The 22,870-nt window shown below is 42.1% G+C and overlaps 1 protein-coding gene across 4 annotated transcripts in view; it reads left to right on the top strand.

Moving 5' to 3' along the window:
• PRIMA1 (proline rich membrane anchor 1) overlaps positions 1-21,474 on the top strand; it is a 55,021-nt gene extending 33,547 nt beyond the window's left edge. For 3 of the 4 annotated variants that reach the window (XM_083440387.1, XM_083440388.1, XM_083440389.1), the window contains exons 4-6: positions 4,987-5,116; positions 12,530-12,779; positions 16,092-21,474. In XM_083440387.1, the coding sequence (XP_083296513.1) occupies positions 4,987-5,116; positions 12,530-12,716 (317 nt within the window). In that variant the 3' untranslated portion in view covers positions 12,717-12,779; positions 16,092-21,474. The remainder of the gene's footprint in view (positions 1-4,986; positions 5,117-12,529; positions 12,780-16,091) is intronic. The other variant, XM_083440390.1, reaches the window with a different exon arrangement.
• The last annotated feature ends 1,396 nt before the right edge of the window (positions 21,475-22,870 follow it).

Raw genomic sequence — 22,870 nt, 5'->3', positions numbered from 1 at the left:
TGCCTTCCTGGTTTGTTCCTTTCAGTACAATGGAGTGAATGGTACCCATGGTTTCTATAGGATAATACTCTTTATTGATTCGTACTTAACATGATTCGTAGCTTTCCAGCTTCATTCTGGTGTAGCCTTCGGTTTTCTCCATCCATATATCTGTGCACAGTAATAATACTAATATGTGGCTATCTACAGCACACACCTAGGCATATTTATTCAGAAGTAGGGATGGGCAAGAATATCAGTTTTGGTTTCACATTTCTCCAGTCTTGCAGTCTGTTCATTTTCACATCAGTTTGCGATCACTATTATTTGAAAAAAGGTTCTAGTGAAGAGCATTTTAGTGTGGATTTTTCCCCACTGTCCACACCTTTAGCTGCATAGTTCAGTTAGTTAGAGTGTGATGCTATTAATGCCAAGGTTGCAGGTTCAATCCCCATAAGGACTCCCCATGGATTCCCTCCCATAGGGCAGCTGCTGGCAGATGGCCTGGCGGGGGGTGAGGGGCAACTAAGTGAAGTGAGAACAGCGGCCTTCTTAGCCTCCCTCCATCTCTCTTGCTGCTCAGTTATAATTGGGGTATTACCACTGAATGTATAAACAAAGTACGGTACTTCAGTGCCTTTGTTCAATAAAGAATACCTGAAAAGTTCTCAGATTAAGTTCAGTAGAGTGGTACCTCGGGTTACAAACGCTTCAGGTTACAGACTCCGCTAACCCAGAAGTAGTACCTCGGATTAAGAACTTTGCTTCAGGATGAGAACAGAAATTGCACGGCTGCAGCAGCAGGAGGCCCCATTAGCTAAAGTGGTACCTCAGGTTAAGAACAGTTTCAGGTTAAGAACGGACCTCCATAATAAGTGATAAAGAATGGGAAATCTTCAGAGGTTGTTGACGGAAGTCTAAAATATTGTATAAGATAAGAAATTATGTGGAATGTGCATGTGGAATATCCCAGATTCTAATCTCTCTGCAAGCAAAGCAGGCTAAATGCTCATTAAACAGGAAGCAGCCTATGTATAGTGATGGCCCCCAATTTAGGAGCACAGGAAGCTGTCTCATATGGAGTCAGACCATTGGTTCATTTAGCTCAGTATTGTCTACATTGACTGACATGAAGACATTCCCAGTCCTACCTGTAGTGGCGCACTTAACAGAGAAGAGGCGGGAGAAGGTGTATGAGGGACATGGTGGGATGGGTGTTAAAAGAGAGGGAGGGAGGCTTGGTTTGTTTCTGCAATCAGATTCTCAAATCGCTTGCTGATTTGAACTAGCCTGTAGGTCTCCTCTTCTCTCATTGTGCATATATATATATATATATATGCTTTTGTAATAATAGAGTTCTTGTTCTGCACACTCCACTAGGAATTTCATGAAAATGAATGAGAAGGAATATCATTTACCACATTCATTCCTCTCCATTACAGCTTTCATACTTCATCTGGATTTTATTTAGGACTGAAAAAGCAGGTTTTAGATGTAGCGAGAAGTAAACTTAATTGAGGGAGTTTGAGCCTTGGGTGGTTCTGCAGTGTTTCAGAAAGATTGCCATCATCCTGAAAGAGGTTTCTCTAGCTAGAGAGCATAAAACAGTACTTAACAGTTACAAATACGGAAATTTCTTCTTGGCTCACTTTTTCTCTTCTAGGCAGTATACCAAACATACAAAATTCGCTACACTGTCACTCCTACAAAACGAGTTGGCTGTTCCCCACCCTGGTTGCCTACCATTCAGCAGAGAATTAAACCATTCTGTCCAATTTCAGCTTTTGCAAGTCATATCTTTAGTCCAGTGGCCTGTGAAGGATTTCAGATTCTGACGTGTCTGTCTAATAACCACATGCTGTTATCAGAATCTCCTCTTGCTCCAAGATTTGATGCAATTTTCCATGTTGCTCGTGGTTGATCAAGCGTTGCCAGATGCATTTCTGGGGGTCAGGAACTGTGAAGCGAAGCTGATATGGTGACATTCTGGATATGCCAAAGAATCACTGAAGTGCATTCATGAATATTTATAAGACGTATAAATTTTGAAAGCCCAGGTCTGAAATATATATATATTTTCTTCAAACACTGAGTGAGTGTTGGAGCACTTCAACTTTTTTCTTAGACTGTGAACATTTAGGTGGGGCCTTGTATTTTTACTTTGAAAACTGCTGATAAATAACATTGTAAACCACTTTCAGAAGCCTGCTTTGGAATTCAGCGCATATAAATAAAGTCATAATAGCAGCAGAAGAAATAAAAATACTAATAAAATCTCGAAGAAAAGAAATCCTCTTCTGTCTCAAGGGGCCAAATAACTTGGGTACAGTTGTACCTCGGGTTACAGACGCTTCAGGTTACAGACTCTGCTAGTACCTCGGGTTAATAACTTTACCTCAGGATGAGAACAGAAATCGTGCAGCGAGAGCAGGAGGCCCTATTACCTAAAGTGGTACTTCAGGTTAAGAACGGACCTCCAGAACGAATTAAGTTCTTAACCCGAGGTACCACTGTACTAATAGGTATGTTGGAGAATTTCAGGAGAAACTGGAGTGGAAATTTCCAGTGTTGTTCACTTGTCCCAAATCCAGAGTAAAAAATCAATCCAGCGAATACTATTGGTATTCACTGCTGTCAGTCCATTGGATTTCCTTTGCCTTGAAGCAAATGGCATGAAATAATATAGTTTACTTAGAAATCCATAACAGCAGACAGCAAAACCTGTAGCATAGGGTTACATGCATTGCTGGTCCTTTTCATAATAGACCCATTGAAGACAATTAGCATGTTTAGCGTAGGTTTGTTAATATCAGTTCTGAGTAGGACATAGTGGGGTACAACCGCATTGCTCCCCTTCTTCTAAATCCTCCAGAGCAAATTCAGGGCAGGCATTGGGGTGGGAATGGGGAGATGCTATTGCACAAACATAAATTCTTGTTCACTGGATACCAGCCATACATTTTGCCAGAAGAAGGGAAACAGTACTGCATGTGACAATCACAGGTCAGAATTGGAAATGGATGTGTTCTTCCCACTTTACACACCATGGGTTGTATTCAGCTAACTTTTACTTAGAGTAGAAACATTGAAATTCATGGACCTAAGTTAGCCATGCCCATTCATTTCAGTAGGTCTGATCAGATTAATAGTTGAATGCAACCTAATGCACCTTGACTTGGGTAGGGAGCTTAATTACTGCTCTTCCTTAGCCAACAAAAAGTCTTGGGCCTCCAGTGTTTCCAACTAGCACATGTGCAGATTCATTATTTAAGAGCACAAAGCCATATGCCAGTTCCTTGGCATATTAGCACCAGAGGAAGGCATGGGGGTCAGCCCACAAACATACAAGGAGCTCTGAAGCTTCTGGGCCTTTGGACTGACCCAAGAAGGGATCTTGTGTGTCCTGGTGTCCAGTGCTTCCAGCATCCTCCCAAACAAATTTTCATTGGCCACCACCCTCTTTACACCATGGTCTTCTCTTGAGCTCTAAGATCTACAATGACTATGGAGCCAAACAGGGGGGAAAGTTTGCTCTTTGTCCTTTGATGCTGATGCCATCATTATCAGCCACATTATGAACCTGCATTGTCCTCTGGAGCTGTTTTTTTGTTCAGGGCTGTTTTTTTTACTGATATTTTGGCAGTTTTATTCTTTCTGTAAACCGTGTTGAGGTTTTATTGCAAATTTTGTGAAATAAACAAATGATGTGGCTTTGTTGTGGGGTGCTTGCAGTTTTGCGCAAGGTCACAAATCTGCTAGGATGGGTTGGTAGACAGAGCCCTGGACCACAGAAAATGGGGGAATCAAATCTTGGTTTCCCTTTGAAGATCACTGCCTGACTTTGGACTAGCAAACGTCTCACAGAGTTGTGAGAATGTTGTGAGGTTATTTGGGAAGTACATTGCCCTAAGTTCCTTGGAGAAAGGGTGGGGTATAAATGTGGTGAATAATACAAGCCTGAGATGCTCTGGTAAAACATGAAGTCTCCATTGCCTTAAGCTCTAAACCCACACTGAAAAGGAATTATATGAGTTTTCACCCAGAGTGGTACTACTATGAAACATTGGGGGCTGCTTTGATTCTTTCACAGTATGCAAATCTTTGGCAAGAGCTCAATGAATAGCTTTTATTTTCTGAGAAATGAATAGCCATCTTTGTCTGGTCACAATTGTGGGAGGTTGAAAGGCCTTACGCTATTCCCAGCTGGGCTGCTGTGGTCAATGTTTTATGTCTTCTTGGAATATGGAGGAATCAAACTACTCCAGAATAGCCAGTGTGGTAAAGTAGTACGACTGTACCATTTGTGCTTGATAAAACTTCCTTAATAGGGTTTATAATTGGACATGTCATTATGGCAATCTCAGCCAACCTAATGCTGCATCTGATGGGCAGCCACCAAGAAATGATGGTGGCCAACGTTGTTGAACCATTTTCATTTCTGACCCCTGTTTCAGTGGTCTAAGAGTTAGGAGATGAGGTGTAACTCAGTGGTAGAGAATCTGTTTTGCATCTGAAAGGTCCCAGCATCTTTGGATAGAGCTGGGAAAGATACTTTACATACAGAAGACTCCCTTCATTTATGGAAGGTCCAGTCCTTAGCATCTCCAGATAGGGTGGAAGAAGACTTTTTGCAAGAGGAAGGCCTGGAGTTCTGTCCCTAGCATCTCCAAGTAGGACTGGCAAAGATTCACACCTAAATCCTTGGAGGTCAGCTGTCTATCCATGTAGACATCACTGAATTGTGCGGACCAACAGTTGTTACAAGAAAGCTTCAGTGAGCTGATGTAGCAGAAAGATCTGTTGACTGTTGCTGTATTGTGGTATTCAGAAGGAAACCACAACACACTGTAGGTAACAGAGTAGGGAAAATGTGCTTTGGGTTGTAAACTAAATTCCTTGGTCATGTCCCCAGGAGTAAACTCTGGGCCAGTGGAGCTTCCTAGAGCGTTAAGGTCTTTTTGATAGGACTCAACTGAATGTGTGTCTTTTCCACATTATCTTTTCCAGCTCCTCCCGTTCCAAGTTGCCCTACTCGAGAGACGTGGTGGCCAGGCCCAGTTATAATTATTGCAGCATGCTGTACCACACTAGTGTTCCTCTTTCTAGTTTTCATCATTTGCTACAAAGCCATAAAAAGGTAAGACTGTAAGTGTGTTGCAAGATCAGATGCTTTGTGGATGTGCTACCTTATAACTTACAACAGAAGAGCAATGATAAGGAAACTCAAGGAGTTACTAGCCTGGGAATGTTCAGACGACAAGTCAACAAGTACTGAACATGGGAGACTGAGCAGTTACCTGTTCTGGGTGGAGTTGCACTCACTCTGAAATAACAGGTTGTTAGTTTGGGGAAGCTTCTGAATCCATCTTCGTTATTGGAGGTTCAGGTAGCCTCAGTGGCTGGGAGTGTGTTTTACCAGCTATGGCTGGTACACCAATTACAGCTGTTTTGGGACAGTGGTAGTCTGGCTATAATGATTCGTGCTTTGGTAACCTCAAGACGATTGCTCTGTTTGAAGCTGTCCCTGGACTTGGTCCAGAAGCCCCTGCTGTTGCAAAATCACTGCAGCTCTACTGTTGATGGGGACCGACTATTGTCAACAAGCAATTCCAGTGCTCAAAAGCTTGCACTGGCTTCCCATATGCTACCAGGTCACGTTCAAGGTTCTTACAAGGCCTGTAAAAATCTGGATCCAGGATACCTCAAGGACTGAGGACTTCAGGGGAGCCACAGTTAGCAGATCCTGCAGCTCAGATGCATGCCTTGTTTCCACTAGGAGTTGTGAATTCTGTGTTGCGGGTCAAATCTTGTGGAACTCTCTTTAGGTTGAGATCAGACAGGCACCTCTCCCTGTTGAACTCCTGGCTCCTATTAAAGACTTTATTCCAACAAGTGTTTTAACTGAATTATGATCTTATAATTTTAATTGGTGTTTATTTTCATTGAATTGAGTTTCTCATTCATCATTAGAGATGACTGTAATTAAGCAGCATATGAATTGTTAAAATAAATGAATGATGCCAGGAAATGCAGGCAATCCCATACACATCTGACATATGTTTAAAGTTAAGAAATTCCAGGTAAATTTGTATGCAAAAATTGTGTATGATAGGACAAATTCACTGTAAAATGCTGATGAATTTTCATGTGGACTGGTTTTTTTTGTTTTTGTTTTTTAGAAAAGCACAAACTGATGCAAATTTAAGATTGGAAAAATGAGAAACCGAGCGAGGTCAAAATTGACATGATCACCCATCCTTTTACCCTCATTCGTAAGAAATGTGAGACAGCCTTTAATGGAGGGGGTGAAAACCCTGTGAAAAGCTATTCCCATAAACAGTCCAATAATATGACATGTAACATAAGCATTTGCAACACATAAGGTGGAAATCCCCCCTCTTAAATGAAATCACAAGGAAATGCCATTTTGAAATCTCATTTAGTTCTTTGAAAACTCGCCATATGTCACAAAATCCCGCCGTCTGCCTGCAGGACATTTGTAAATTATCCATCCCTTGGATTGTCCTCATTTTTTCATTCATGTAGTGCAATGGCATGTCCTATTGCCTAAAAGCAACACTTAAAGTTATACTGCCCCCTGCCTAATGCATGGTTAGCTGGTGGCATGAAGGGGGTATCTGAGCTGGGCTTCCTGTTCCTGCAAGCTGAATATTGGTAGTGCCAGGAACGTATCTTGCTGGTGCTATATATACAGATCCCTGAATTCACGGCTGCTGAATGCAGAGGATTTTGCACTCACGCAGCATCATAAGTATGCAGGGGGTGCACATAGTTTGTCAAGCTGGCTCAAGGCCTGTTGGCAGGGGGCGGCAGGAGCCATAGGCAATTCTGGAACCCCATGGTGGTGGGCACCATGTTGCAGTACAGTACCTTACAGAAGGCACAGGACCTGCAGTTTCTCCATCTCTCTCTTCCTTTGGACCTTTCACCTGCTCCCTCCTTGCCCCCCTATTTCATCATCTGATTTAGTGTTGCTTGGATTAGCTGTAGTGAAATTGAGGCACAGGTTCTCCTCTATCCAACAGCATCGCTGCAAAGGGAAGTTTGGAAGTTTCTGCTTGCATTTTAGATGAGCCACAGTTTAGTGTTACATCTTACCCCTAAACTGTGGCCGGCTTTGTAAATTATGGTCTGAAATTGGCCTGTTTGCACTAATTACAATTGAGTCTACCATTTGTCTGGTTTCAGATGTTCCTACAAACTTGTCTCTAATAGAACCAAAAAACATCTGAACTCCTTCTTGTGGCCGTGCCAGAGGAGGAGGCAGGCACATGCAAGCCCAGGACTTATTAAGACTCATTTTTACAACATGCATTCAACATGGATGGAATTTTCATGTGATTGAACTTATCTTTTTTTTAAAAAAAATTATTCAAAGTTATAACAAAACATATTTTCCAAAAACATATCCTTATTCCCCCCCCCCCGTTTTTCCTCCCCCCCCCCCAAAACCCATCCTCCCACCCCACCCCCTGACTTCCCTCAGTTCCAGTCTTTGGTTTCTCCAATAACACTATTTTCTGCATGTTACAGAATTGTGTAGATCTTCAAACTGTTTAGCTAATTATTAGCAGTAAAAAAAAATTGTGAATGTTTATTCAAAACCTGCCAAGGAGTCCAGTTCGCTTTGTTGCGTCTTCAAATACTTTGTAAAAGGTTCCCATTCATCCTTAAAGTCACAGTTATCCTTGTCCCGTAACCTATATGTCAATTTTGCCAGTTATGCATAGTCCGTCAATTTTTCTTGCCATTATTCTTTAGTTGGGGTTTCTTCAGTCTTCCATCCTTGTGCTACCAGAACCCTCGCGGCCGTTGTCGCGTACATGAAGATGTTTTTCAACTTTTTTGGCAGGTCTTTCCCCACAATCCCCAACAAAAAAGCCTCAGGTTTTTAAACAAATGTTAAATGGAACATTTTCTTCAATTCATTGTATATCATTTCCCAATTTTTTTAAATTACTTTACAATCCCACCACATATGATAAAATGTTCCCTCCTTTTCCTTACACTTCCAACATATATTTGAACTAGTTTTGTACATTTTCCCTAACTGCACTGGTGTTGTGATTGACCTTATCCACACATTTCCCCCCTAATCCCTCCTTCGCTCCTTGACCTTGATGAGAAACAAACTATTTTATTACTAGTTCTGCTAAAAATGTGAACAGCCAAGTGAGGCATGGATTCACTGGATCTTAAGCCAGGCCATTTCCTAGAGAGGAACTTGATCAAGGACCCTCTTCTGTGCCAGCCTGGGGACAAAACAATGATATTCCTATCTTCTGCTTTGGGGTGCAGAACAGCTGATCATTCACTGCATCTGCAGTCTCCTTAGGATTACTCTGTAAATTCATTGTATTCTAAAACAGCGCTACCTAAGCCATATCCCTTGCAAACATAAATCAGTGCTGGTTCAGGCAGTACAGTGAGACCAATTGGAAACAGCAGGTGATCTCATTGTCTCCTAATCTGTTTTTTGAATCCTTTTTTTTTTTTTTTACAGTGTAAGGACTTAGATCAGAGCAAGATGAAAAGATTTAGGGGGCAAGCTGGCAGTCTGAAGAGGGCTAAGCACCATAGTTAAAATAACATATGGGATGAAAAGATGGGGGCAGGCATTATGTAATATTCTCTCTCTTAATTTTAGTGTCTCTGTGGAATTTTATTGTGATAAGATGCTTATATAAAAAGCGAAAAGAACACAAGCCTTTCTCTCGTTATGTAAAGGCATGAGACAGTAACTGTCTCTAGAGACGTAAAGGGAATTGCAAGAACTGTACCTCCCAGGCCCTTGTGCTATTGGCAAAATTTAAAGTCTTTATATACTGCTTTTCATCAGAAAAGATTGCAGAGCGGGTTACTAAGAAGGAGCAAACAACAACATGTAAAACAATAAAAATTAAATCCAGTATGGAAGACATAAAAAATAATTCCGTATACTCTGCCAGATGGGCGGGTTATAAATAATAAAGGTATTTAAGTTATTGTTAATAATGCAATACATCACACATCAGACTCCCTGATGTAGAATTCCATTCACTCAGTAGCCTTATGCGCATTCATTATGAACGTCTGCTACCACATCTGTACCTCAGTGAATTTAACACCTGACCCATTCACCCAGACTCACATATTCTCAACCATTACAGTTCCAGTAATACAAAGGCCACCTACAGCATTGGAAGCCTATCGCTGTTAGGCAAAAACAACATCTAAACTAGGACTATGCATGTCCAGGATAGATGTAAAAAAAGAAGAAGATCGGAATGTGGAAGGGAAGCAGTTAAAATGCACATGATTAGTACAGGTGAAAAGTTTAATCTTGCAAGGGAGCAATAAACTAGATGGGAGAAGAAGAAGAAGAGTTTGGATTTGATATCCCGCTTTATCACTACCCGAAGGAGTCTCAAAGCGGCTAACATTCTCCTTTCCCTTCCTCCCCCACAACAAACACTCTGTGAGGTGAGTGGGGCTGAGAGACTTCAGAGAAGTGTGACTGGCCCAAGGTCACCCAGCAGCTACATGTGGAGGAGCAGAGACACGAACCCAGTTCACCAGATTACGAGACACTCTTAGATATCCCAAATGACACCCCCCCCCCCCAATTTAGTATGTAAGAGGGTCTATTAAGAATCATCAGTGCCAGAACCAAACTTCCAAGGATGGCTTTCTTGGCAGCCTGAGTAAGTGACTTCTTCACCCTCCTGGATTTGTAGCACTCCTCTCTGACATCAAAGGAGTTGGGAGTTGCTGATAAATGATGCTGTTGCTGAGTCAGCAGAAGAAGTCAGACTCGTGGTCCCTCGTCACCTGCAAGATGCTTAGAGGTGTGACTACCAACCCAGAGGAGGAAAGTACTATCAGTTCCTTGGGGTGCCCACGCCCTTGAATGAATGGCAGGTTTTATCACTAGGTGCTAGCTTTAACACAACATAATGCCCTATAAAGAAAACCATACCATAGAGTTCATGTTATAAAGTGGCTTACGAGTGGAGAGCAATGGTTCAAATAGTCAGACTAGCAGCCCAACTAGCCAGATAGGGACATGGGAAACTGCCTTCTATGAGGTCACATTATTTGTCCTTCCAGCTCTGTATTGTCTACTGTTGGTTGTCTCCAGGGTCCTAGCACCTACTTTCTGATGCTTTTTTAAGAAGAAAAATCCAGGAAATGTTGGGGATTGAATCTGGCACCTCCTTCTGCATGCATAACGTGTGCTCTTACCACTAAGCTACCACCCCTTCTGGGTAGCAGAGTCAGCTGGGTCAGATTTTGGATCCCATTAAAAGTCTTCATCTTCTCGGTTTTATATATGTTAGGGATAACAGGGGTGGTTGATGTACATAAAACCCAGCCACTGAGCACATTCACCATACCTCCTTGAGAATGTGTGCATAATCCATCCATGAAGGGGGAAATGTGTGTATATCCTGTTCAATATACATCATCTCCTATGAGCCTCGGGGAATGTGCATATGTCAACTGAATTTTCTACATTTTGTGGCCAATATACATTGTATCCAACAGGTCAGATTGCACACATTTGAACTAGAGATATAAAACAAGAGCATGTTTCTTGGAAACTATGCAAACTGACCGGAAAATGTGCATCAGTGAGTCTTCGGGGCCCACAGTAAACTACTCTGAAATCAGAGAAGATGCAGTGAAACTCTTTAAATTAATTTAAGTTACATCAGAACGGGTCTCTTTTTCTCCTTCAGTAGACTTGGGTTGCAGACTTGGGTACTTTATTCTCATCTTTGCAAGTCAGAAGAGGTTTTTAAGGGTTTTCAGGTGGTTGTTTTTAAATGTGTATACCCGCCTCTTGGAAATCTTATCTGTCACATAAACAGTGAAGGGTTTGCCTGAGGTCAGGGCACAGAAAGGCCGGCTGATAGGAAAGGCGCTTTTAAAGACTATTTGGAAGATCGGTGGAGAGACAAGATAGGAAATACAGGGGGGCCCATCAATCAAAGGCCTAACTAATGCAGAGACAGGATTCTGAAAGGGCATAGGACTAGCATGGATAGACATGACAGATGATTCCACCTTGAGGGCTGGCAATCCCATTAGGCAGCCTGAGGCAGCCGCCTCAGGAGACAGATGCTGTGAGGCAGGCAGGGAGCAGCAGCAAGGTGTCGAAGGACAGAGTTGTGTGTGTCACGCAGCCTGCCTGCCTGCCTGCCCCACAGCTCGTAAACCAGCCACTGCCTGGTGAAGGCAGTGTTGATGTAACTTTCGGCTTCCAGCCAGGTTGCATTACACGCCATCTTGTTCTTCAGTTCAGGCAGCAAAATATCTTTGGGTTGCTGTGCACCCAGTCACCTCCTCACTTATTCTGCTTATGTTCCAAAGAATGAGGAACGTAGCTGTGTCCTGCCTACCACCCAAAACAGAGGCTCTTACATGTAAGTAAGAAAGAGATCTTCTTTTCCTGGGCAAGCAACAGGATAGTTTAGCAGTCCATAAAGCATGATTCAAAAGTACAGTGGTACCTTGGTTCTCGAACGGCTTAGTTGTCGAACAAATCGGCTCCCGAATGCGGCAAATCTGGAAGTTAGTGTTCTGGTTTGTGAACATTTTTCGGAAGCTGAACATCCGACACGGCTTCTGCTTGAGCTCAGGAAGCTCCTGCAGCCAATTGGAAGCCACACCTTTGTTTTCGAATGGTTTTCTAGAGGACTCCCGGAACGGATTAAGTTCGAGAACCAAGGTACCACTGTACAGGAGCAAGGCAAGATATTCAGAATTGAACAGAAGTAGTGGAGATGTCCAAACAGTTGGCACAGCCCTCTTGCCCAGCTTTTAGTGTTGTTGTTGTTGTTAGCCGCCCTGAGCCCGGCTTTGGCTGGGGAGGGCGGGATATAAATAAAATTTATTATTATTATTATTTTAAAGATAAGGTATGGTGAGCTCACTCATGAGAGTCTTTCACCAGACAGGAAGTCCATGAGTGCAGTCCGATCCGATCTGCAGAGGTGGCGTCTTGTTGGCAACAAGACTGCCGCCCTTCCCCATAGCAACCTCTGTCTTCTGCTACGTCCCCACTGGCTGTTCTCAATCTTCCACCTCCCTCCACAATGAGGCTCTGCTCTCTCTGGGGAGAGTCAGCAGATCAGCTTCCCACTCTGCAACAACTGGAATCACAAGACTACTGACAGAGTCGAGGGGCCCATGACACCCCAAGAGTGACTTTCAACAAGCGAAGACTCACAGTCAATATGGAAAGCAAGCGTAGTTGCTTTATTTAATTGGACAGAACCAATTAAGGCACTTACTTTGTTCAATTTATCTTCAGCTTCAGTGTTATAGAAACCAGTACCAGATGAATAGGTGTCAAGGAAAATGGACATGATTCACTAAAAGTTGCAAAAGTTGCTTTCACCGTAGCCGCAATGACCTTTTGATGATTGTGCTCCATATTGGTCTGTCTCCATAAATTATCTTTATGTTGGTAGCACTGGCTCTTAAATAAGAACTGGGTATATTTAATTAAAATAACTTCTAAGTGATATTCTCTTGGTTTTAGGCGTTATGAAAATGCGTACATGCAAGCCATGGAGAGGTTGGCAGATGCTGAAGCCCCGTTTTATAACTTTGCTGGGAACCACGCAGAACGGTTTTCATTTATCCGGAGCTGGAATGCTCTGTTCCTTTTAAACCAATTTTTACAAAGAGGTCAATGTGTGATATGTAGCTCTGCTACATATATGTAGCCATTTTTAAAACAGGTGGATGAAATACCTTTTAAAGAGCTGCCTGTATTTTCTGGCCATAGAGTGAGTATTACAGATTTCAAAAGTACTTAACACTCAAGAGATACTAATTTGAATAACTACTGCTTAAAAGATGTACTGGAGTAGGCAGGAAAGCCAAGTGGAACTGGAGTGGTTGAGAGAAGGATCTTGGTAGGCCAAAAGGAAAAGACAGAGAAAACGAAATGAAGTAAAAGGTATAGAAAACATATAATTGGCTTTGTATGCATTCTGTAAAATCAGAAAAATGTAAACTTTCAAATGAAAAACTGCTTTCCTCAGGAGACAGATCACCTATAATTTTAGGCTATATTTTGCAATTCCATAAAGTACAGTTTTTAAAAACGCAATCATTTTTTAAAAAATCATGCATATTCTGCAAATGTTCAGATTTTGAATATTTTAAAATATAGACAATGCAGAAGAATGAAGAAGGAAAACATTTGATCTGTACTCCTGAAAGTCTCACTAGTTAGAAATGAGACCTGAAAGCTATAAGATAACAGCAATTTTTTCTTGCGTGGAACTGTCTTCCACACAAAGAACAGGACTTTCTCTCACTCTCCTCTGTGCAGCCCCTCATATGCCAACAAGATCGGAAGCAGATTTGGGGAGACCTGCATGGGAGCGTAGAGGCATAACCAAAAGCCCACTTGCGTAATAATGGATTCCACCCATAAGACAACAGCATCAACACTTCTTATAAGCTGAGCATGTTTTGTCATTTGCCTCCTCCAGTACTGTTCTGAAACCACCACTAACTTCTGTTAAACTTGAGTACTTATCTGCTTCCAAGTGAAAATGGCGACGAGCAAGGCTGCTTTGTCCTTGAGCTCTGCGATCTGTTTTAGTTTTAAACTGTTTTTATCTTGAATAGTAGCCGGTTGGCTTTCAGCAGTTAATGTTAATTGCTATAAAACAGGCAAGGAGCATATCTCTTTTATCTCTTTTACTTCTATGTGGACTTAAAAGCCGCATATTTTAATTGGACGACAGGAACTGGGAGAGCAGTTGTTTTGGTTCAGCATTTTAAACTGATAAGAAACACTTAGAAGACCATCTTGAGCAAAGGATACTCTGCAGATTTAACAGTTTTAATATGGCTATTACACAGACCCAGACCCGTATTGAGTGCTTCAGTTAAAACGTCCACAACTCCATTGCCAAATTTAGTCCAGAAATCTATGCTGGACTGTTGTGACTCAGCAAGTGAGGCAGAGGCAAGCGCAAAGTGATTGCGGCAAAATGAAATGAATATATCTTGCATGGACAGCCCTGGACCTTTACAAATGTGCAAGTAATGGGGTTGAAGAAGCCTTATCCCAAGTAGGAGGTTTTGCTACATATTCCTTTAGGGTCATTCCACATCAAATCAACGCAAAAAGCAAGGGTTTCGCCACCCACCGTCTCGGATTTTGATGAAACTTGGTGTACACCCTTCCCTTATGGTTGAAGGAAACCCCCTTAAATTTTTTCCCTCAATCTCAAACGGTTTAAATTTTATAGCACTTCAAAGTTTCGTGAAATCTGTGTTTCTGTCCCTTTTGAGATCCTCAGTCTTGTGTGCATTTCTCTCCATAACCAATGATCAGATCTCTTTGAAATTTTACACAGAGATCAATAACATGATGAGGATTTCAGGAAAAAATACACCAGCACTCAAAAGATTTTATAAATGCCTAAAAATGTATAAATGTAGCTTTTTACATGGAAAAACTAGGTTTAGGAAACTTAAATTTTCAGCGTTAGTGCACAATGCAATCAAAAGCTTTTGATGGTGAAAATTATTGCAAAGGCATGCTCTTTGTGATGCAAGCAAATAGTTTCTAAGTCTTCAGCTTTAGCTTCAGTTCTTAAATGCAACAGCTCTCTGTCCTCTTCGCTTAAACTGTTAACATTCTCAATCTCTTTTCTGTGACTGAAAGTTAGCTGATGGCATTCACTAGAAGTTAACTCTCCCACACTACATATTGAATCTTCCATCTTATTCCAGTTGAAAAACACAGCAAGAACTAGCACCCAAAAAATCAAAGATTGGATAAATTATACGAGCGCACCACACTGCTTTGCTCACAGATACCAGAAGTAGATTGACTGCAAGGTGGAAGAAGGCCTTGCATGATGGAGTCTCTCCCCGCACACTTCTTCCTCCAGGCACAGCTTCCTTATGAGGAATCCCAGGGCTGGGGGGTGGGGCAAGGCAGGTGGAAGAAGGCCATGGCTCTCCCCTCACCTCATAATAGCATACACATCTAGCATATACGAAAGACTTCTCTGAACTGCAATCTGAGAAAACATTTTAAAATTTCTCATATTTTTAATATTTCTGAAATGAATATTTTTTTTATTAATTTAAGCCTAATTTGATGTACTCATAATTGAATATAATGCATGATTTTACATTCTTTTAATCCTTTTCTTGCTAGGTCTTATTTCCTTACATGTCAGCATTTAAAGTTTCTGACCGATTTTTTCTTTTTTAGATTTATTAATACTATTGCCTATTATAAGGGACGCGGGTGGCGCTGTGGGTAAAACCTCAGTGCCTAGGACTTGCTGATCATATGGTCGGCGGTTCGAATCCCCCCGGCAGGGTGAGCTCCCATCGTTCGGTCCCAGCTCCTGCCCACCTAGCAGTTCGAAAGCACTCTTAAGTGCAAGTAGATAAATAGGGACCGCTTTATAGCGGGAAGGTAAACGGCGTTTCTGTGTGCTGCGCTGGTGCTGGCTCGCCAGAGCAGCTTCATCACGTTGGCCACATGACCCGGAAGTGTCTTCGGACGGTGCCAGCTCACGGCCTCTAGAGCAAGATGAGCACGCAACCCTAGAGTCGGACACGACTGGCCCGTACGGGCAGGGGTACCTTTACCTTTTACCTTTACCTTTTTATTGCCTATTGTAAGTTTGTCCTGATCTTTGGCCAGAACAATAAACTAATGAACTTGAGTACTTATCTGCCAGGAAATACCAACCAGGTTTTGTGAAGATGGAAATTCTTCTGAGTGCATTGGTATATATAATCATGTTTTCATCCATCATTAACCTTCCTAAATCATCATATGCCTTTGGATTATTGACATTACTTATCCCCTGTGCAGGGGTACCTTTACCTGTACGGGCAGGGGTACCTTTACCTTTACCTTTTATCCCCTGTGCAGACCAACATTCCCGAACCAGGGTTTGAAGGGGTGTTTGCAACCCCATAAGCTATGGTTAGCACTGATTGCTAATTAATCTCTTTATCCTCTTTCTCTCCCTTCTCCCACTCTCTCTCTCTCTCTCTCTCTCTCTACATATATATATATATCTCCTTACTCTTACTGGACCTCAACAAAGGAAACCGCTGAGGAAAGAAGAGAATGGAACAAGTCGAGCTGAATATGCAATGACCTCCTCCCAAAACAACAAGACAGTTGATGCTAACAATGCGGTGGTATAATTTTTGAGGCTCCTCTTGAGTAGTAAACATTCAAAAGCACATGCGGCGTCTGCAAGTTGGGTGGAACGAGAGCATCGAGAGAAGCCCTGTGGCCCAGGACTTCATTTCAGAAATTGTGCACGTATCAGTTATCCTGAGAAGAAAAGCAGACGAGACTCCTCTTTGTCTAGTTGATTGTCACAAAGGGAGGGATGAACTTGCCAGTCAGGGCTACTCTGAGAAAAGACCTCACAAAAAGGCACACACTCACTGCATGCCGCGTTAGAACAAAGCAACATCATTCTGCTCCTTTCCTTTCCTTCTTATTTTTGATTGACAGCTCGTTTTTTAAAAAAATGCTTCAGTAGGATCCTTTGATGGCAAAGGTGATCCATCTGTGGCAGCAGCCAATGGTAATTGGGTCTGAAATCTCAAGCTTTACTTGCATGGCTTTGCACTTTTCTTTATCTTTTACCAGCCACATCCATCCCCATTCTGAATTGTTATTGCATTGTTAAGTGGCAGAGTTTCCATTGACCCCCAAGGCAGCCTCCCGACAAATTGCATGATGTCATGAAATACACAACCACATCTACAGCCTGGTGACTATGCAATTTCCACAGCTGGAGACTTTTCAGACCGAAAGTAGTCACAGTAGGATCCGTAGCACTTAGTGCTGCTGATAAAAGAGAAAATTATTATAGGTAATAACATTCAAAGGTGCTTTGAATACTGTTTAACCCACAATCAGTCTTATTTCCCCATTTTGTTACCATGTAGCATTTTCTCCCTGGGTTTTGAGAAGTTCCAAATTTTTGTGTTGCTCAGTTAACAGTTTTGCACAATTTTGCACATGTATTTACACCACACAGATCTGTAGGAAGGATCTCTCTAGAATGGCTTTAAAAGAATCAGGTTTATGCGTGGAGGGAGACTGGCTGCAGTGAAAATTGAAGTCCTCCTAGCCCTCCTTGCAAGCTCAGATCTCTGGTTTCCTGGGGGACTTCTCCTGAATAAAGGACTCTCTGCTTTAGGGAGAAAGCTGTGAAAGCTCAGTCCTCTCTCTTGACAAGGGACTGCCAACTGTGCCAAAATTATATGTGATAGCTCGTGTGTTGTACCACTTTGTGATCAGGACTGCAAATGACTTAGAAGCTGAACCCTCCAAACCCATTTTTGCGCGATACCTTATTAGGCTCAGTCACTTTAATTTCTTTAAAGAAACAGTTGCTGTTCAGACACTGGTATCCGCCCACACCTGGATTAAGATGGTTAAAAAAAACAACCCACAAAAATATTTTCTGTCTTTCCTCTTGTACGCCTTCATTTGCCTCTGTTCCGAGAGCCGCATCAACGAAAACCAAAATGTGCTTCTTGTCTTGCTGTCAGGCTTCAGTGATATTCCGTCTTTGTGTCTTCAAGCAATCCAAACCAAGCCGTCATAGCCCTGTTTGTATAGAATCACTGCATTTCGTCAGTACAGCCTATTAGTGCTGAGAAGCTGGTGTTCTGGCCCATTTCATCCAAGGATGGGCCCAGTCTACGAAACCTCTAGTGAGACTCCAAAGAGCTGAACCTTCATCCAGAACCCTGTATCTGTACCAACAAATGAAGTATGGGTAAATTCCTATTAGCAGATGGTGGGATACAGGGGTGCCAACTTGAATAAAATATTGGGGGACCATGTAGGCCCCACCTCACATAATCAATCACAAGATGCAGCTCACACGCCATTTAAATGGCAGTGGCCATCACATTTGGGGGACTGTCCCCTCAAATATTTCAGTGGGGGGGGCCAAAAGGACCTCAGCGCCTAGGAGTTGGCTCCTTTGGTGCTCTCAATGATCACTACCACCATATTCATCTCTGGTAAGGTCACTGGCTCATGGTGTCAAAGTTAATTGTCAACTAGGTGATACTCACAGCCAACCAGAAATGGATCTGCTCTGAGTATGACTAACATGAAGCATCTGTGATATTTGGAGACGTGAGGGTTTGGTTAACCATTATTTTCTTTTCAGAGGAAAAACGGTTTTAGTAACAGAAGAGATGGTGCTAGGTGTGTCCACACAGCATCTCTCTATGTAGACTGTCTCTTACATAATGTTTTGCATCCCAACACACAAAGGTGATGGCGAGAGAGAGAGAGGGGACACAGGGAAACTCAAGGTTAACCCCCATTGTTATTTCTTATTATCATTATTAATAATTAGATTTCTTACCTGACCTTCACCATAAGACGCTAGGGCAGATTATAGCCATTTCTTAAGATTAAATATTTAAAAATCAGTTTACAAGAAATTACAATAACAGGAAAAATGTGGGTCCTGGAAATATATCCCTCAGGTGTCAAGGAAAGGAAATGAGTCTTCAGCATTTGACAGAAACTGTGCAATGAAGGTGCACCTCTGTGGGGAAGAAATTCCACAACCTCAGCGGTGCCACAGAAAATGCCTCCTCCCCCCCCCCAAATTCTGAGAGTTGTAGAACTACCAAGAGCCCCCACCCCACTGATTTCAGCACCCAAGAGGTCGGTAAGGAAGGAGGCCATCTTTCAGATGTTTGAGACCTAAGTCATTTTGGCCTAAACATTTGAATCTATGAGCCCAGAATGGTACCACATGGAGTTCCTTTATACAAAAGTACCTTCTCACTGGGCCCTTAGACCTATCCTCCATGAAATATTTGAGATTTGGGTTTTTACGAAAGTGTTATGTGTAAATATATCTGGGAAAACAAAACAAAAAAGCTGCTATTTACCCTTACAAAAGAATTCAGTGGAAAATCGTTCACTTCCCTGACTGACCTTTCTTCCCTGTATGAGAATATAGCTAGAAAGGTGGTTGTGTGTTTTTTGGGGTTTGTTTGTTTTTTTACCCTTTATATCCTTTTAAATGTCAAGACTTGCTGAAGGTAGAATGGAAAAAAAGAGTCATTCATTCCATACTCCTTCCAGTTAGTTTGGTGCACAGCTTCTGTGTTCTTGGAGCATAGAGTTGCTCAAAAACAGTTGCCATTTTTTGACCTAGGGTTGTTTTGATTGACATATTTTCAATGGAATCCACTGTCACTTAATATTTATAATTGCACTTTCCCCCTTAATGCTGCAACAATTGTTATCTGGGTTGGTTTGCTTTTTCTACACTGCCAAGCTATTTTCAGTGTAGTTGACACCCTCCCCCCGATCCTTTCTATTTTATTGTGTCATAGGTATGACATAGTGCAGGAATAAAAGATAGAGAGGTAGATGATAGATAGATAGATTTTGAAATACGTTTATTTTAATTCAATGTGATATGCTTTATATCAGGCATCCCCAAACTTGGCCCTCCAGCTGTTTTGGGACGACAACTCCCACCATCCCTAGCTAACAGGACCAGTGGTCAGGGATGATGGGAGTTGTAGTCCCAAAACAGCGGGAGGGCCGAGTTTGGGGATGCCTGCTTTATATGTGCTGTACACACAACCAGTCATTTAGAATAGATGTGCTGGGGCAAGAACATCTGCCTTGAGGTCCCAAGTTCAGTCCACAGCATCTCCCCCATCTGAAGGTCTGGTGTAAACCAGGGTTTCCCAAACTTGGGTCTCTAGCTTATCTTTGCAGCCCGGCGCCACATATGCTTAAGATAGCCCTGGGTCCAACCCCCTGCAATGCAGAAATCTTTTGCTCAACGTCGGGCACTTTAAGAGTCTGTCCTAATCTCCAACTGAGCTAAAAATCAGAACATAAAGATATGAATGAGGTAGAGCCCTAATCCTGTACCACTGAAGAGGGCAGATGGAGGGACTTGTGTCTATATGACACACCCAAAAAACTTGTAACTGGGAGCAGGGAGGAGCTAGCGTGCCAGATAGCTTTTTGCGTCCCCTACATTTTGTATGTGGAGAAATTTTATTTTGTTTTTTACAATGGGGATTAAAACTATGTACGTGCTTAGGGGATGGTACCATATGATTCTTTTGAGCATATAGCTCGGTCCTCAATCTTCAGAGCTGAAGGGCAAGTTAAGCAATGCTTTCAGGAGCTGAATCCCAGAGCTTTGAAATATAACCAGGGTTTTGTTCAAAACTCTACCAGTTGCTTGCAAAAAAACAAAAAAACAAACCTTTCCATTAAATACCAGTGAAATGTACAAGTCTTGACAGATAAAAGCTTCTTTACAATGGGGACCCATTACACTGAAAAGATAGCAATTTACAGGGATTTAAAGTTTATTTTTTATTCTCTAAAATTAGATGCTGAAATGCTCTACATACCTAGGGGGCATGTAGTGAGCAAGCTTTTCAGCTGGGTATATCCTAGCATTGCCCTGCCTAAGACTAGCAGATTGTGTGCCATAATTTGACCCAAAGAGCTAAGATTTCCATATTTTGCAACTTTGTTCCACAATAAAAAAGATTTATGGCATAGATACTGTATACAGAGAGGGCATGATCCAGCATCATTCAAGCACTTCTGAATCCCATTTATTTCAGTGGGTGAGTAGAAGAAAGCACGTTTTCTTAATTAAAAAAAATAATGACTAAAATTATCCCCTTGAAATGGAGGTTAAAAGTGCTTAAATTTGTCTGGATGCTAGCCATATATTATATAGCTATGAACCTGAATTTCCATTGTCTCACACTTTGCAGTTTGGTTTATACCATGCAGGACTGAGTATAAACCTGTCCCTGTACCCATTTTGTACTCGCTCTGCACAGGTATATAAAACAACTCATAGTCCAAGACAATGGAGAATCGTGACTGTTATAAATATATTTTTATATATTCTTCACAACCCCTCCCCTGCATCTCTACAAACAAATATATGATTTTTAAACTGCAAAGATAGTGTGTTAAAAACCAATGCATGAATGTAAATACTCTTAAGATCTGCCTTCTTGACTGTGTACCAGGTGTACAGATTAAAACAGCTACTACTGTTCATAGGAAATCTGTACCAGTGGTTAAATGACTACGGAGTATGGCCATGATTCAAAGAGTCCCTTCGCAGGGAGGAGCGCAAGCGCCTCTTGGACGCACCAAGGTGGCTCCTTTAGGAAGGGAAGGCTCAGAAGCTTTGCATGGAGCTCCTTGGATCATGGCCAAAATCAATTTCAAAATTAATGTTGTCATGTTTCTAAGACAAGCCATTAATGTATATTTAGCATTTAAGGATATTGCTCAATACATATGTTCTGTACCAAAAAAACAAAAAACAAAAAAACCAAACCTGTGTCGCATATACAGATTGTGCAGTACCCTATTTAAAAAGGCACCATAACTAATTTTTATTTTAAATAAAAATGTACTTATAAAAAGTTTCCCGTCTTGTTCTTTTTATGTGTATAGCTAAGAACACTTTGCTTACTGTGTGCTGCGAAGGTGACATGTCAAAATGCTTTTAATTGTTCCTAGCGCGGGGATCAACAGCCTGATTCATTTTACTTGGAAAGAAGTTAAAGTCAGTTTAATGAGGCCATCTCTCTCCCATATAACTGTGCACAGCCTGAGTAACTTGTGCCTGGATCTGGGAATATATTGAGCTCCATTCAACAAGTTTCACCGTTCATACCCTACTCTGCCGCTGAGACCTTATAACACCCGTCCTGAAAGACCTACATTGGCTCCCAGTATGTTTCTGAGCACAATTCAAAGTTTTGGTGCTGACCTTTAATTCCCTAAATGGCCTCGGCCCAGTATACCTGAAGGAGTGTCTCCACCCCCATCGTTCAGCCCAGATACTGAGGTCCAGCTCCAAGGGCCTTCTGGTGGTTCCCTCACTGCAAGAAAACAAGTTACAGGGAACCAGGCAGAGGGCCTTCTCGATAGTGGCGCCTGCCCTGTGGAATGCCCTCCCACCCGATGTCAAGGAGATAAAGAATTACCCAACTTTCAGAAGACATCTGAAGGCAGCCCTGTTTAGGGAAGTTTTTCATGTTTGATCATAGAATCATAGAATCATAGAATCATAGAGTTGGAAGAGACCACAAGGGTCATCGAGTCCAACCCCCTGCCAAGCAGGAAACACCATCAGAGCACTCCTGACATATGGTTGTCAAGCCTCTGCTTAAAGACCTCCAAAGAAGGAGACTCCACCACACTCCTTGGCAGCAAATTCCACTGTCGAACAGCTCTTACTGTCAGGAAGTTCTTCCTAATGTTGAGGTGGAATCTTCTTTCTTGTAGTTTGTATCCATTGCTCCGTGTCCGCTTCTCTGGAGCAGCAGAAAACAACCTTTCTCCCTCCTCTATGTGACATCCTTTTATATATTTGAACATGGCTATCATATCACCCCTTAACCTCCTCTTCTCCAGGCTAAACATGCCCAGCTCCCTTAGCCGATCCTCATAAGGCATTGTTTCCAGGCCTTTGACCATTTTGGTTGCCCTCCTCTGTACACGTTCTAGTTTGTCAGTGTCCTTCTTGAACTGTGGTGCCCAGAACTGGACACAGTACTCCAGGTGAGGTCTGACCAGAGCAGAATACAGTGGCACTATAACTTCCCTTGATCTAGATGCTATACTCCTATTGATGCAGCCCAGAATTGCATTGGCTTTTTTAGCTGCCGCGTCACACTGTTGGCTCATGTTAAGTTTGTGGTCAACCAAGACTCCTAGATCCTTTTCACATGTACTGCTCTCAAGCCAGGTGTCACCCATCTTGTATTTGTGCCTCTCATTTTTTTTGCCCAAGTGCAATACTTTACATTTCTC

This window comes from Podarcis tiliguerta (assembly GCF_965153285.1).
Source record: "Podarcis tiliguerta genome assembly, chromosome: 1".
In the NCBI taxonomy this organism is placed as follows: domain Eukaryota; kingdom Metazoa; phylum Chordata; class Lepidosauria; order Squamata; family Lacertidae; genus Podarcis; species Podarcis tiliguerta.
The sequence above is the reverse complement of the archived record's forward strand: the minus strand, read 5'-3'. Positions and strand labels throughout refer to the sequence as shown.